Source organism: Grammomys surdaster, unplaced genomic scaffold (assembly GCF_004785775.1).
Source record: "Grammomys surdaster isolate TR1022 unplaced genomic scaffold, NIH_TR_1.0 173, whole genome shotgun sequence".
Taxonomy (NCBI): Eukaryota; Metazoa; Chordata; class Mammalia; order Rodentia; family Muridae; genus Grammomys; species Grammomys surdaster.
The window spans coordinates 2,087,562-2,101,955 of record NW_021604621.1 but is presented as its reverse complement, the minus strand read 5'-3'; the positions used below and the strand labels follow the sequence as shown (position 1 = coordinate 2,101,955).

At 35.4% G+C, this 14,394-nt stretch overlaps 1 protein-coding gene across 2 annotated transcripts in view; it reads right to left on the bottom strand.

The window, feature by feature from the left end:
* Col4a5 (collagen type IV alpha 5 chain) overlaps positions 1–14,394 on the bottom strand; it is a 187,781-nt gene that overhangs the window by 61,294 nt on the left and 112,093 nt on the right. For both annotated transcript variants that reach the window (XM_028767456.1, XM_028767457.1), the window contains exons 20-29: positions 11,155–11,328; positions 10,753–10,836; positions 7,673–7,765; positions 6,298–6,368; positions 5,832–6,023; positions 4,806–4,974; positions 3,548–3,640; positions 3,349–3,453; positions 2,051–2,148; positions 429–579 (exon numbers count right to left, since the gene is read on the bottom strand). In XM_028767456.1, coding sequence (XP_028623289.1) covers positions 429–579; positions 2,051–2,148; positions 3,349–3,453; positions 3,548–3,640; positions 4,806–4,974; positions 5,832–6,023; positions 6,298–6,368; positions 7,673–7,765; positions 10,753–10,836; positions 11,155–11,328 — 1,230 coding nt within the window. The remainder of the gene's footprint in view (positions 1–428; positions 580–2,050; positions 2,149–3,348; positions 3,454–3,547; positions 3,641–4,805; positions 4,975–5,831; positions 6,024–6,297; positions 6,369–7,672; positions 7,766–10,752; positions 10,837–11,154; positions 11,329–14,394) is intronic.

The window sequence follows — 14,394 nt, the reverse complement described above, 5'->3', positions numbered from 1 at the left end:
AGAGACATTTCACACTACCCATAGATTCTTTTACCTTTTACTGAGAACGTTATTTTTTGCTACTCTAGTCTACTGTTGTACCTGCACACATTTAAAGAACATGTGTGATATTAGTTGTAATCAGAAAAGGTTGGCAAAAATCCATTCCTACAAGTACTAATCAATGCAATTCAATCCTAGGCCACTGATTTTTTTTAAAAAAATTTAAATTACATGGAGTAATTCTTATAAAACAAATAGATCAAAAGGCAAGAGGCAATTATATATCCTCTGTTTTGACAAATGGAAAAAAACTAGTGGAATATGAATAAAATCCAAACAGTGGCAGACAGGCATCATGGGCTTGCTTACTACCCATAACCTTTTACGAAGGTTTCAACATCAATGAAAGTTTAAAACAAATTGAAAAGTAGCAAAAGCCTCCATACCTTTTGGTCCAGGTAGCCCATCCAAGCCGGTGTGTCCTGGAGGACCTGGAGGTCCTGGGAAACCACGATCACCTTTTGGACCAGATGTTCCTTTGAAACCTGGGAATCCTGGTGGCCCAGGTGGCCCAGGTAACCCAAATCCTGGCTCTCCCTTAAGCATACACATAACAAAACACAACGAAAAGTCCTGTGACTTTCCTGACGCTTACCATTTACTACAAAGAATTTAAAGCATTGAATACAAAGTAATATATTTCTTCCATAGTAAGAAGAGGATAATTAAGTTAAAAATAACAGGCATGTTAGAGAGAGTATCTGGAAGGATCAGAAATAGTGTTTAGTAAAAGTAAATTAAATGAGTTGGACTGTTTTCAAAATATGAAAGTTAACTGAAAAGCAGGGGATTAAACAATATTCTATTCAAGTGAGGAAATGTGAATATGGACTAAGAACTAGATGATCCAAATAATTATTTTTAACATGATTAAGTCTTATAATGCCATTGTGGTTTCTGTATAAAGTTTCCATTTAGTTAGATATGAATACTGAAGCATTTGTAAGTGAAATGGTATAATTTTGATATTTAAGTTAAATGAGACCACTCCCTTCCTGAAAAACAGGAGAAGATCAAGGATGTGCTACTATAATCTTAGTAATTTCATACTTGGTTGACACATATGTGAAAGTTCATTACATTATTTCTTTGGCTTTTGCTTTTATTTGAAAATGTTCATCATAAAGTAAAAACAAGCCAACAGAGATGCAGTTTACTTATGAGAGTCTGTCAGCTGTTTTTCCCAAGGAAGACAAGTAGTAAGGATGAAATCCAGTGAGATTAAATCATTTAAGCACAGAAAATTCAGGAAGAGTAGGGATAATTACATGCTGCAGCCGTTTGCTGAAGGCTGACTGAAAAGTGTTTGGGGTTAAATAAGATACAATGGAAGAAATATAAAGGGAGTTATTTATTAGTAGTACCAAAGAGCAGTGATTTGATTTATGTATATTTAATGGAATTAGGACAGAGAAAACAATACAAGAAGGACTTGATATATCCAGCACAATTTTACCAATAATCACACATGTGCAGTAAGTACAAAATGGGATATTGTTTGTATACAGAAACACAGGCCAAGCTGATCATTGAATTTTTTCATCTAATCTCACAACCTACCAGTCTAAAACAAGGTCAGAAACTTTTTGGATCTAAGCATTAACTCTTGTTCTCTTAAAGATGGTTTGGGATTGGTTATTTTTAAATGAAAATATAGCTAAGTATTATCAATAAAATAAATACTTGGGGCAATGGCTAAGATGAATAGAAACTGGGACTAAGGACAGTAGAGAAGACAGAAAAATGAGAAGGGGGTAAGTTAAAATGTTTCAGACTGGGGCTGGAGGTGGCTTAGAAGTTGAGTGCTCTTGTAGAGAACCCAGGTCCAATTCCCAGCACCCACATGGTAGTTAACAACTGTCTATGACTTCAGTGACTTCAGCATCTAAAGCCCTCTTCTGATCTCCACAGTCACCACACCAGGCACCCACATGTTGCACACACACATGCAAATCACTCATACACATAAAGGGTAAAAATAAATAAATCCTTTAAAAATGTTTCAGACCTTTGGTCCTGGAAAGCCTGGTGAGCCAGGAGGGCCTTCTGGACCCATTCTTCCAGGGACCCCAGGAGCTCCTGGAGGTCCTGGAATTCCTGGAAAACCTGTAAAATATCAAGTCATTGTTTTTAACCCTCAGAAAGAATAAACTTTTAGGTAGTCACATTCTCATCTCCATAATCATGCTTTATACACTGACATGTTAAAAGTACAGGAACATTGTGTATGTCCACATAGAATCAGGTCTGATAGATATCTGTGACAATCTCCCTATCCTTTCATCTCCACAGAGTAATGGCTGTAGAGAAGATATGCTCTTCTGAAGTATATATCAGAATTAAATATAGTGAATCAATGTCATACATAAATACAGACCTTCCCTTCTGCTTACATTGTGATGTAATGTGACAGAATGTCAAACATGTACTTCTACAGATGAGCTAGATGCAACTTATGTGCTATGTAAGCATTAATGCATAAAAATCAAATCTGTCATTTATAAAAAAACTATTTGGTAGAAGTAAGGAACTGTCAACATCCAAAAATACTGCCCTGCTAGTCATAAGAATAAATTCTGGGAGGAGTAAAGCAGAACTGTAGGAAAAAAATACTAAAAATTTCACTAAATCAAGGGTATATTTTTACTCAGGATAAAACATTGCATATGTGTACAGTGAATCTGTTTTCTGATTAATAGAATCTATTAATTCAATACATATTTGTATACTTCTTGCTACATTCCCAGGAACTCTTCTAATCTCCAAGAATACAACAATGAACACAAATGTAATAATTCCCATGATGTTCTTTATCACATGAATGATTTTCGCATCTCTGAAATGCAGATAGTTTTATCACTAGATTGTTTTAGTAAATGAACTCCAAGCTTAGTGAGAGACACTGTCTCCAAAATTAAGGTACATATAATGCCTTCTCTTCTTTAATATTTATTCTTGTCATTTCAATTTTATGTGTATAGGTGTTTTGTCTGCTGTATGTACATGAACCATGTGTGTGCCTAGTGTCTAAGAAACAAGAGGATGGCATTGAATCCACTAGACCTAGAGAGTTAAAAATGGTTAGGAGCTGCCATGGATATGCTAAGAATTAAACCCTAGTCCTCTGGGAGAGCAGACAGTGCTCTTAGTAACTAAGCCATCTCTGCAGCCCCCAATGTAACATTTCATATATATTTTTAAAATGGCATATACCAAAAAAGTTATATATACTTTGTTTTATATTGTGAAAGATTAGTATCTTGCTAACCAGGAAATCTACACTGCCCCATACCTCATTCTACATACCTTTGGGACCAGGTGGTCCAGGAGGCCCAATCCCAGGGATACCTGGTTCTCCTTTGCTACCAGGTATTCCTGGCAGGCCTGGTTGGCCTGGAAGTCCAGGATCTCCTACAGAAAAACAGCAGTGTAAGAAAAAGGAACATCCAAAGGAAAGAAGTTCAGTAATGAGAATATTTTGAAATAAAATCAATTCTTTGCATACCTGGAAGACCCACTTCACCATCTCTGCCTGGATTACCTGGCAAGCCAGGCTTCCCTGGCTGGGTTATGGTCTGGCCTGGATCGCCTTTAGGACCTGAAAACAAATGGATCATTCCCAGTGAGAATCATTTAATTGAGTAATGATAATAATCCCACTTTGTATATTCTAGGAAGGTATCAAACAGAACGATGAAATTTTAAAAAGAAAAAGCAGATGATGCTTTTAGATACTTCTGTGATTGATGATTTGATAATGAAATTTACATGTCAACCTGCCTAGATTAAAGGATATTCAGATAGCTAATAAAATAATTATCTCTATTTTATGCCTATAGCCCATGATTCCAGAAGAGAAGTATATTTATTTAAATCAGTGATTTAAAGAAGGAAGGTCTGTTTGCACAATATGAACCATTATCATCCAATAGAAGAAGACATGGATAGTACAACAACAAAAAACAAGACATAGGAAATGCCCTCCCCCTTCTCTCTCTCCTCATCTATCTGGAACACCTATCTTCTTCCTTCAGCATCAAAACATGAATTGGGATGGGACGGTAGCTCCATCAGCAAATTGCCTGCTGAATAAGACTCTGTATTAAGATCCTCAGCACCCATAAAACTGTAGCCATAGCAGCACATGACTATACCCAAATACTGAGGGTATGTAGGGATGCAGATCCTTGGATCGCACTGGCTAGTCAGCCTAGCAATATCAATGAGCTCCAGGTTCTGTGAGGGGCCCTGTCTCCAAAATTAAGGTACATGTTTTTGACTCTCAAAACATACATAAAGGCAAGATGTTTTATGTATTTAAGAACGTGTGTGTGTGTGTGTGTGTGTTTAGGAATGTACATATAGGAACATACACACATATCAAACAACATTTACATGGGAGATGGGAGGAGTTAGAGGGATAAAGGTAAGGCAGAAAAAAATCATAATTATATTATCATACTATTTTTAAAATATTAATAAAAGCAGTTATGTGCATGTTCACTTCCCAGTTACATGGATACAACTATACAAACACATACAAATAACACTACCAATATTGACTGAAATAAATTAACAAGAAATCTCATTTTAAACAAAAACATTCTATTCCCTTCCTATAAGCATATAGATGGACAGAGAAATACATTTCCCAGGATTTTTTTTTTACTTTTTATATCTATCTATTCAACCATCATCCATCCATCTATCTTTCTTCCATCATTCTGCCTTTAAAATAAAACAAACAACAATAGTAAACATACCTGGTAATCCTGGCTGGCCTGGATTTCCTGCCACACCTTGTATGCCTTTTTCACCTATGGGGCCTGGAGGCCCAAAACCAACAGGGCCCATAGGTCCCATATTTCCTGGGAGACCTGGTAAACCTGGGTTCCCAGGAGGACCTCTTTCACCCTTAAAAGTAATTCCACCCTGAAAATGGAAATGTTTGAGACAGAAAAACACTGATGTAACAATCAGGGACATGACCCAGCCGTAAGTACTCCTTAAAGTTATGCTATATAACTGTGTTATGGTGTTCTTAGATTGAATCTATGGTTACTTACTTACTCATTACCTCCTTCAACAAATATTTCTGAACTCTATCTTCCAGTGGTACAAGCTGAGAAAAATGAGTGGATCAAAGTCTCTGCTCTCAAAAATCTTACATGCTACCATGAGTTGAGATGGTTATTGTCTATTTATTCTATTAAAAATATATATTTTCCATTCAAATATCCTGTACTGTATGTTGAATATAAAACAAGATTGTTCATTTATGCCCAGTGTTTGGCTCTGTAGTATCTTAACCTGTCTGTCTACTCACTCAAATATATAACATTTCTCTCTATATAAAACAAATTAGATTTCTTTTCATGCTTAAAAAAGTCCCAGAGATGTTTAGAATAAGATGAATCCCTCACTGACTCCTAAGCATTTTAACTTCCTCTCCATCTAATCATAACCAGTAATAATGAATACTATACTGAGTTAAGAAGGATTTTATAAAACTGAAAGAAAACAGTAAGGAAACTCTAGTATCAATGTACCATTTCAATGTAAAATCATATTTATTTTAGGCATTAGTAGAATATTCATCTAAGTAATAGGCTCCCTTTTTATTTTAATTTAACAAGTGCTTTTGGGGGGTAGAGAGTACTGAGAATTGAATTTAGGGATTTCACACACACACCAAGTACAAGTTTTACCACTGAGATAGAACCTCATCCTGTAGGAAACATTACTAAATGACAATTTGACATAAAAGCAAGAATATTAGTCCAACTCACAGGCTCTCCTTTGGGGCCAGGGAGTCCTGGCAAGCCATCCTTCCCAGGAGTACCAGGTAGACCAGGAAGCCCTGGAGCTCCAGGGGAACCCAGCTCTCCTTTGTCACCTTTCATTCCTGGAAGAGTGAGGACATCCCCAGGGTCACCCTTTGACCCTGGAAAGCCTGGAGCACCTGGAGGTCCAGGTATGCCCTGAGTTGGAAGAAAAAAGAGGTAGAAGAAAGAAGAAAAGGAAATCAGAATTATTTCTATCATTTTTCCTCCAATTTTCCCCATTTAACCCATACAATAACATTTACCGTACAAAGTAACATATGAAGTAAGGATGGCAAAACAGAGAGAGGGAAAGACTAAAATAAATTATAATTTAAACTAAATTTATATGTGTCTGTTCATAAGTGAAAATCAAAGGGTACATGACATCTTTCAATACTTTGTGGCTCATAATATAATAATCAAAGCTTACTGGCAATCCTTTTGGACCAGTTGCCCCAGTTTGTCCTTTGTCACCCTTCTCTCCAGGGATTCCAAGAGATCCTAAGACACACATAGATCAGGTGAGCACTGAGTTTTAAGCCCCCCCAATCACATGCATCTGTAAATCAGCACATCACAAACTTCAATTTTAAACAGAGAACTCTACCACATTTAACTCAGATTCCTTCCTCTCTCGTGTACTCAATAGGAAGAAATCAGCCTTTCTTATAAATTGCTATTTAACAGCACTTACAGCATTGCATTCTCAGGTATTTCTAACTCCAGAGTATTCTTTTCCAACGTTTAGCTACTAGAAACTGTGAGGTGGGGCATGAGTCCCTATATCCATCCTAATACCGCTGGGAGAAGAAAGGAAAGTAGTCTGCTTATCTTGATTTTTCAGTTATACAATCTTCCTACATCTTTGCTAGCTCTTTCCTTGGTTTGCCATTCCTTAAGATTTGGTTTAAGAGATCTATTTAGTACTAGACATTACAGGAAAAAAAGTTACTAAAGCAGTAGTCATACTGATGAATCTCTGCACTAACTGCGTTATTACTATTTACTGGTTATTAGTTTAAAAGCTAACACTTGGATACTGCTATGAAGTGTTTAATCCAGTGCTACTGAATCAGAACTTGGGGGTGGGATTCAGCAATTTGGATTTTAACAAGCCCTCTTTGTGAGTCTTATTTATTTCCAAGTTTAAGACAAACTAAATTGGAAGTACAGGCTATATTACTAGCTCATAGCGGCAGCTGTGAAACTTGCTAAAGGTATTTCCTAACTCCTAATAATTTTGCCGTTGATAGACATACTAGTCTGGAATATATTATCAGCCTAGACACACATTTTATATATAACCTCAAGAATATGCAATATTAGCATATGTAAAGAACTAATGGAGTAGAATAGTGGTGGTTCTGAAAAATGATTTAAAATTAGGAGGGCGGCGATATATGTGGAAAAAATACTGGTAGCTGTTTGCCAGAAGTTTAATAGAAACCTTGTTCCTTAATGACAACATGTAATATATCCCTAATGGCTCTGCCTCTGGAAACCATACTCATGGTCTAGATTGTATGAACATTCTCCCTAGTTCTAGAAGAAAATTCTGACACTTAATGTCATTTCACTTTGGGGACAATGTAATTCTTTGAATACCAAATGCTATAATACAGAATGTTGGTAGCTTCCTGTTATAAACAGAAGTGCAATTTATTTTATAAGATAGGCATTTCATACTCAAAAATTCTAGACATAAGTGACTAGCTATAAAATGGTAAACTAACATTATAAAACAATTAGCATATTCAAAGGAGCCAAAATATTTTAAAAGATTGACTATATGAAGGGTATTTTACCTGGAGGACCTGGAAGACCTGGTAAACCAGGTTGCCCTGGAGGTCCTGAAATGCCAGTTCCAATACAGTTGAAGCAAGTATCACCTTTGTCACCTGGCAAAAAAACAAATATTACTGGAAGGGTTACTTAAACCTTGTTTTGATGGGATTCTAAAGAAGTCAGCTGTAAGGAATAATAGCACTCCTACCCAACTGTGTGACTAGAGAAGTCTATGTCTAAAATCAATTTTTAGACAAATAAATACTGACTGCCTAGTGTAGATAGAGAACAGTTTTAAGTATTTGTGACATACTGATAAAGAAAATAGACAAAATTACATGTTTTTGTGGAGCTAACTTCCTACCAAATGAAAGGAGTAATAAATGATAAAGACAACAAATTATTAAATTACATATTAAATAGTTTAATATAATATTAAATCTAGTAAGCTTTTAAATGCATATGAAAATACATTTGTAGGGGGAAGTGGAGTTAGGTGTGACTGTGAGTGTGCTAGGGATGAGTAGGTGGGAGAAAGGTTGCAATTTTAAATAGGGTGAGGTCAGGACAGATCTCATTGACAAGATATCTACATGAGCTAAATGAAAGGCATGGCATTTGCATAAGAAGTATAGCATATTCTATGTATAGGCATGGAATGGCCTGTAGATCGATCTTCTGAAGTGGAATGAGAAAGTGGGACCAATTTATAGATTTGTAAGAGAAATGAATGGCTTATGGTAAAACAAACAGGTCACATGAGACTGTAGCTTTCACTATAAGTTACATGAGAAACTGATGGGCATTAAACAGAAGAGCCATCATTATAACAAGTTCCATTTTCCCACAAGCAGATTTAAAATAATGAATTACACATTTACCTGTTACGCATACACCACTAGTTATTTGGCCTTTTATACTACAAGGGAATTCATGACCAAACTACACATTTTGCTTAAAGATTTTAAAACTATCCTACCCTATTCTACCTCTATCACCCCAAAAGAATTTGTGGCAGTCTTACAAAAATATAGCTATCCCATCTACCCTTACTTGGTAAGCTATTCATATTATTTACCTATTTAATTTTTTATACAGCATATTTTGATCATATTCTTTCCCCTCTCTCAACTCCTCTGTACCATACATGAATACTCCTTTTCAACATTTTAGGGTAATCTGGATTCTTTGCATTAGTTAATTTTAAGAAAACAACTGCCACTATTAATTATGCCAATGAAACATCCCACTATTTGGCAGATGTCAATCAATATTGTCTCATTACTGCCCCACAAATACCTACACATCAATTCCTTCAATGATTTCCCTCATCATCATCTTATTTTCTTCATCTACCCACAATTCCTCCGTTATTCTAGGATTTTCAACTACAATGGATTATTTATTAATAAACTAATAATTAATCAAAAATATAGCTTCAAATTTTCTAGACTTAACCTAGTTAAGAAATGAGTTCCCTAAATCATCTAGATATCCAAATATAAACCCTTGACAATTCCCATTGAATAAAATATAAATAATGAAATAATTAAGAGATAAATAATTATATTTATTTCCTTAATTGTAGTACCTATATTTTAATTCTTGTTATTAATTATAGCTTGAGCATTACTATTATTGCTTGAATAATCTCAATTATCATAAAAAGGCAAGGAAGGACTAAGAATCTACACTATTACTCAAATTCCAAAGCATTATAACACAGTCATGCCTATTGCATCTTAATTAAGATCTGTTTCTTCACCTTCATAAATTATTCAATCTCTCACATTATTAAATTCAACAAAAACCTCTACCTCATAATTTGTTAATAATACAACTATAATTAACTCTATAAAAAGCCACCATTAACATCTTCAATTATTCAATTAGTGCATCAGAGGTCTAAATGCTCGTCTACTGACACTGATGTAGTAGTATATGCAAAAACTAGCAATACTCATAAACAAAATACAAACCAATGCTACCATAGACCCAATCAAATCTTAATTCTAAACCCACTACTACCACTTAACACTAACTTCAGTCTACCATAAATAGGTAGAAATTTAAGAAACTCTTACAAAACAAAAGCAAAAATTAAACAATCATGGACATTACAATTTCCATGTAAAATTAAAGCAAGACTAATGGCAATAGAAAATCACTGTTATTTTTCAACTGTAGAAACTCTAATGGCCCAAAATTCCCCCTTGTTGATTTCCCAGCCCCAACCAGTTTCAGCATGACAAAATGTACTCTTTTACAAGGCAGCTGCATGATATTACTAATTTATTACCACAGTCCTCTATGTAGTAATACATTGCACATTAGATAAAATGGTTACATTTTCATCTGTAATGTCTTGTCTGTTGGATGCTTTATCAAGCATTTTTTTGCAAATAGAGCCTCCATGTTTTTCATCACCTTGATTTTCTTCCCATGAAGGCCTACACTATGGTCATTAACTTTCCTGGAAAAACTAGGTAAGAACTTCTGAAACAAAAACCCTTAGGGAAACAGGAGGGTATGCAGACTACTAGGTTTTAAGTACAAACAGCAACTCTAATTAGTTAAGAATGTACTGCCTGGGCACAAATATAAGTATCTCTGTGTATGTGGTGGCATAGATCTTTGCAAGTGTTTGTTATTACTTTAATTTGTCAATGAAGAAGAAAGCAAGTTAAGAATTTTAAAGTGACAATTATTATAAGTATACAAAGAGAAATGAAGATGCTAAACCTCAGTTCCAAATGAAGAAATGGAAATGAGGAAACAGCAAAGCAGTCAAGCTTAATAATAGAGTTGATTTCAATGAGTGGTCATGTAATTTAAGGTAAATTAAGAAGAAAGAAAACATTCCATTAAGAAATGGCTAGTCTAAAGTAGGTCTCAATGGGAGACGTAATGGAGTCAAGTTATTAGAAGTTGTAAGCTAAAAAGAGCTGAGATATGAAATCAACACTATGAAAATATACACTATTGTTAAGGAGATGATATTGGAGTGTGAGCTTGGGAATGGCTGTCTTAAGCTAGAAGTTAGAATACAGATCATTCTGCTAACGACTATAAAGAGTGAAAGGATGCTCGGGGATCAAACCTTTTACTCCTTGCTCTCCTTGGAGTCCTTTATCACCTGGAGATCCTGGGGGCCCTGGAGGGCCAGGTTTACAGATTTCATCACCTGAGGTTAAAGATAAAAAAGTTAATTGTTGATAAATGATGAGAAGGCTAGAGGAAAAATCCAGAAATGCTAGAAAAATATTTATTTTCAATTATTTCTCTGGAAAAATACAACTCAAAAAGCAATATGGCAACATATTGTTGACAATGAACACTGTTTGAAGACCAATGAATCACCAAAATAACAAACTAAAAATAACTGTATAATCTCTTAGATATCAGGAACATAAATAACAATGCCAAACTTCAGTCAGATTCACTTATAAATGAAGTACAGCAAAATAACAGCCAAACTAGTCAGGATAAAAACACAGCTTACTGGATGGCAACTGGGGGCCAGGAGGACCAGGAGGTCCTGGAAGGCCAGGAGCCCCAGGCTGTCCATCAATACCAGGAGATCCAGGAATACAAATTCCAGGGGGACCTTCATCACCTTTCTGACCCCTTTCACCAGGATATCCAGGAGGACCAGGGGGACCCATGACTGCTGTCCCTAAATAAGAAAAAGTATATGTTAAAGTGACCAAAATGATCCTATCTTGCACACTATTATTTTGATCCTCACGGAGACATTAGGAATGATATAATCTTCCTTTAATATAATATTGATTGTATTTTCTCCTTATATTTGAAAATTTGTATTTTTAGTAAAACAAAACAATGGGTTGCATTATGGCATATATATATGTATGTTCATATCCACCCCACACTACTTTATCCATTTCTTGTCCTACCTTCTTTCTGCTTCCATGTCACATTCTTTTTTTTTCCCCTGTCACACTCTATAAGGCTAAATTAGATTCTGCATGGAAGAGACAATGTGCATTATTGTGTTTTTCTTCTCCCCATTTGCTGCTCATGTTTTAAACACCTCCCTCTCCAATTTGTCCCTGTTCAGTTCTTTTTTGTCTTAATGTTCTATATGATAATTAATATTTGCAAGGAAGAAAAATTTAAACAATGTAACAGTTTGAGTAAGGCATAATTACTTAAAGTCATACACAGGCAGTGGTAGTGCACAACTTTAAACCCAGCACTCAGGTGACAGTAGTAGGTGAATCTCTGTGAGTTCGAGGACAGCTTGATCTAGTGAGTTCCATGATAGCCATACTTAGTGAGAACCTGTCTTAAAATTCAACAAACAAAAATAATTTTGTGACTTTTTGAAATTACTAATAAATTATTACATTCTCCTTGATCTGATGATGTTCTAGCCCTAGAAATATAAGAGAATCATTAGTAATGAGGGAGGGTATCATTAAGCATGAAAATATTTCAATAAGGCAGGGGAGTGGAGGTAGTATGGGGATGGAGAGTAAGTTTAACAGAAACTATGGCTGCATGAAGAAACATAGAGGTATGTCACGAAAGGCTGCCATTCAGATATGATATGGCCATTGCAAATCTGGAATACACAGCAGCTATGTATCCTTCTGTAAGATGGGCCCTCCAACACTATCATGAAAAAGAAAGTACCACAGAAATTTCCTCTTTCCTGAGGACCTTTGGAGTGTTGATACTTAACGGAGGAGGGGTGTTACTTTTCATTAATAGTATTGTCACTCGAGGTGTGGGGCGGTGTTAGGAAGAAGGGACTCTAAGGGAAATTAAAGAGGAATGACAGAAGTAAATTGAGGCTGAACATAACCACAGTATATTATAGACACATATGTAACTGTCAAAATACAAAGAGAGAGCAGGTACTTCAATACATAACTCCACTCCTGGATAGTTTTTCAGCCTCATGGCCTATTTTTTGCACATCAACACACTTTATGCTTTGTTTTCAAAACTACTAAGGAAATGATTATACATTTTTAAAAATTATTTTCTACATTTAAAGTTTTACTCTTAATTAATTTTAAGATCGACTTGTAAATTTCTCTTTAAAATCCAATTGGAATTTGGCATCTAATGGCCAGGATTTTAGAAAAATGATTTCTTGATGTAATGAACTTTAAATTATTGATCTCTTACATAAAGCGTATCTTGGTATATATTTAGTAATTCTAGATTATTCACTATGACTGTATGTTTTACATTTATATGTATGTGTGTAAAACTGTGTGATTTTATGTGCACCATTTGTGTGCTGGTTTGTTGAGGGGTAAAAACAGAGAATCAGATTCTTTGGAACTGGAATTATCAGAAGTTATAAGCCACCATGAATGTGCTGAGAACCAACCTTGAGTCTTCTGGCAGAGCAGTTAGCTCTCCAAACCGCTGAACCATCTCTCTAGCCCCATTCATAAATATTTTATAAAGACCTGGAAAGAGTTCTTCCCTATATTTGGAGGAATAGGTTTCACCTGCTTTGTTGCTATTATCAATTTCTATACATTTATTTTTCTATTGTCTTTTACTTTGTTAATGTAGTCAGTTATAGCAACGTAACATAGGAACATCTTTGATATCTTGGGAAAATTAAATGGTAATAACATTATGTGTAATTTATAGAGAGATATGGTAATTTTAATTTAGCATTACTACAGTTTGTTCATAAAATTGGATTGAATAATTTTTATTTATAGAGTTTTTCCTTGGGCTAGTTTGTTATCAGTGTTATTAAGTTTCCTACTTATGCCTTGAAATAATACAAAACATGGGTTTTTTCTCCAGTGTGGTAGAATTCAACTATAAAACTATAAAAAAAATGCCTGTAAATCAACACTTCTTCATGTATATCTTCAATATTTCAAAATCACCTATGTTAATTGACTTACTTAGACTTCCTAATCATAAAAACTTTAATAATTTTTTCTTCCTTAAAGAGTTTACTTTTCGTCTAGAATATTAAATATATTATTAGTAAATATGTATAGATTTCCAGTAAGTTAAAACTGCATGGCAATATACCTTCTTCTTTACTAATTTTAGTTTTGACCATTTATGAGTTTTTTTACCTTGACTGTATTTGTCAATCTATCCTCATTTCAAACTCTTTTCCATATTATATTTTAGTGTCCATGTTCAGCAGTATCTGTTTCAGTTTTCTTTATTTTTTCTTTTTTTTCTTTTTTTTCTTTTTTTTTTATTGGATGTTTTATTTACATTTCTTATGTTGTCCCCTTACCCCATCCCCCACCCACCCCGGAAACCCCAATCCCCTCACCCCTCCTCCTTCTTCTCTGTGGATGTAACCTCTATCTACTCCCCCCCCACTCCCACCTCCCCACCCTCAAAATTCCCACCCCCTGGGGCATCCAGCCTTCATGAGGTCAAGGTTCTCTTCTTCCACCTATGCCCAGCAGGGCCCTCCACTCTTACATATTCAGTTGAAGCCCTGGATCCCCCCCCAAGTGCTCCCAGGCTGGTGGTTTAGACCCTGGGAGCTGTGGTTGGTTGGTATTATTGTTCTCCTCATGGTGCCGCAAATCCTTTCAGCTCCTTCAGTCTTCACTCTAACTCCTCTATTGAGAAACCCATGATCAGTTCAATGGCTAGTTGTGAGCATCTGCCTCTGAATATGTCAGACTCTTGAAGACCTCTGAGGAGACATCCATATCAGGCTTTTATCAGCATGCACTTCCTGACTTCCACATCAGCATCTACCTTTGGT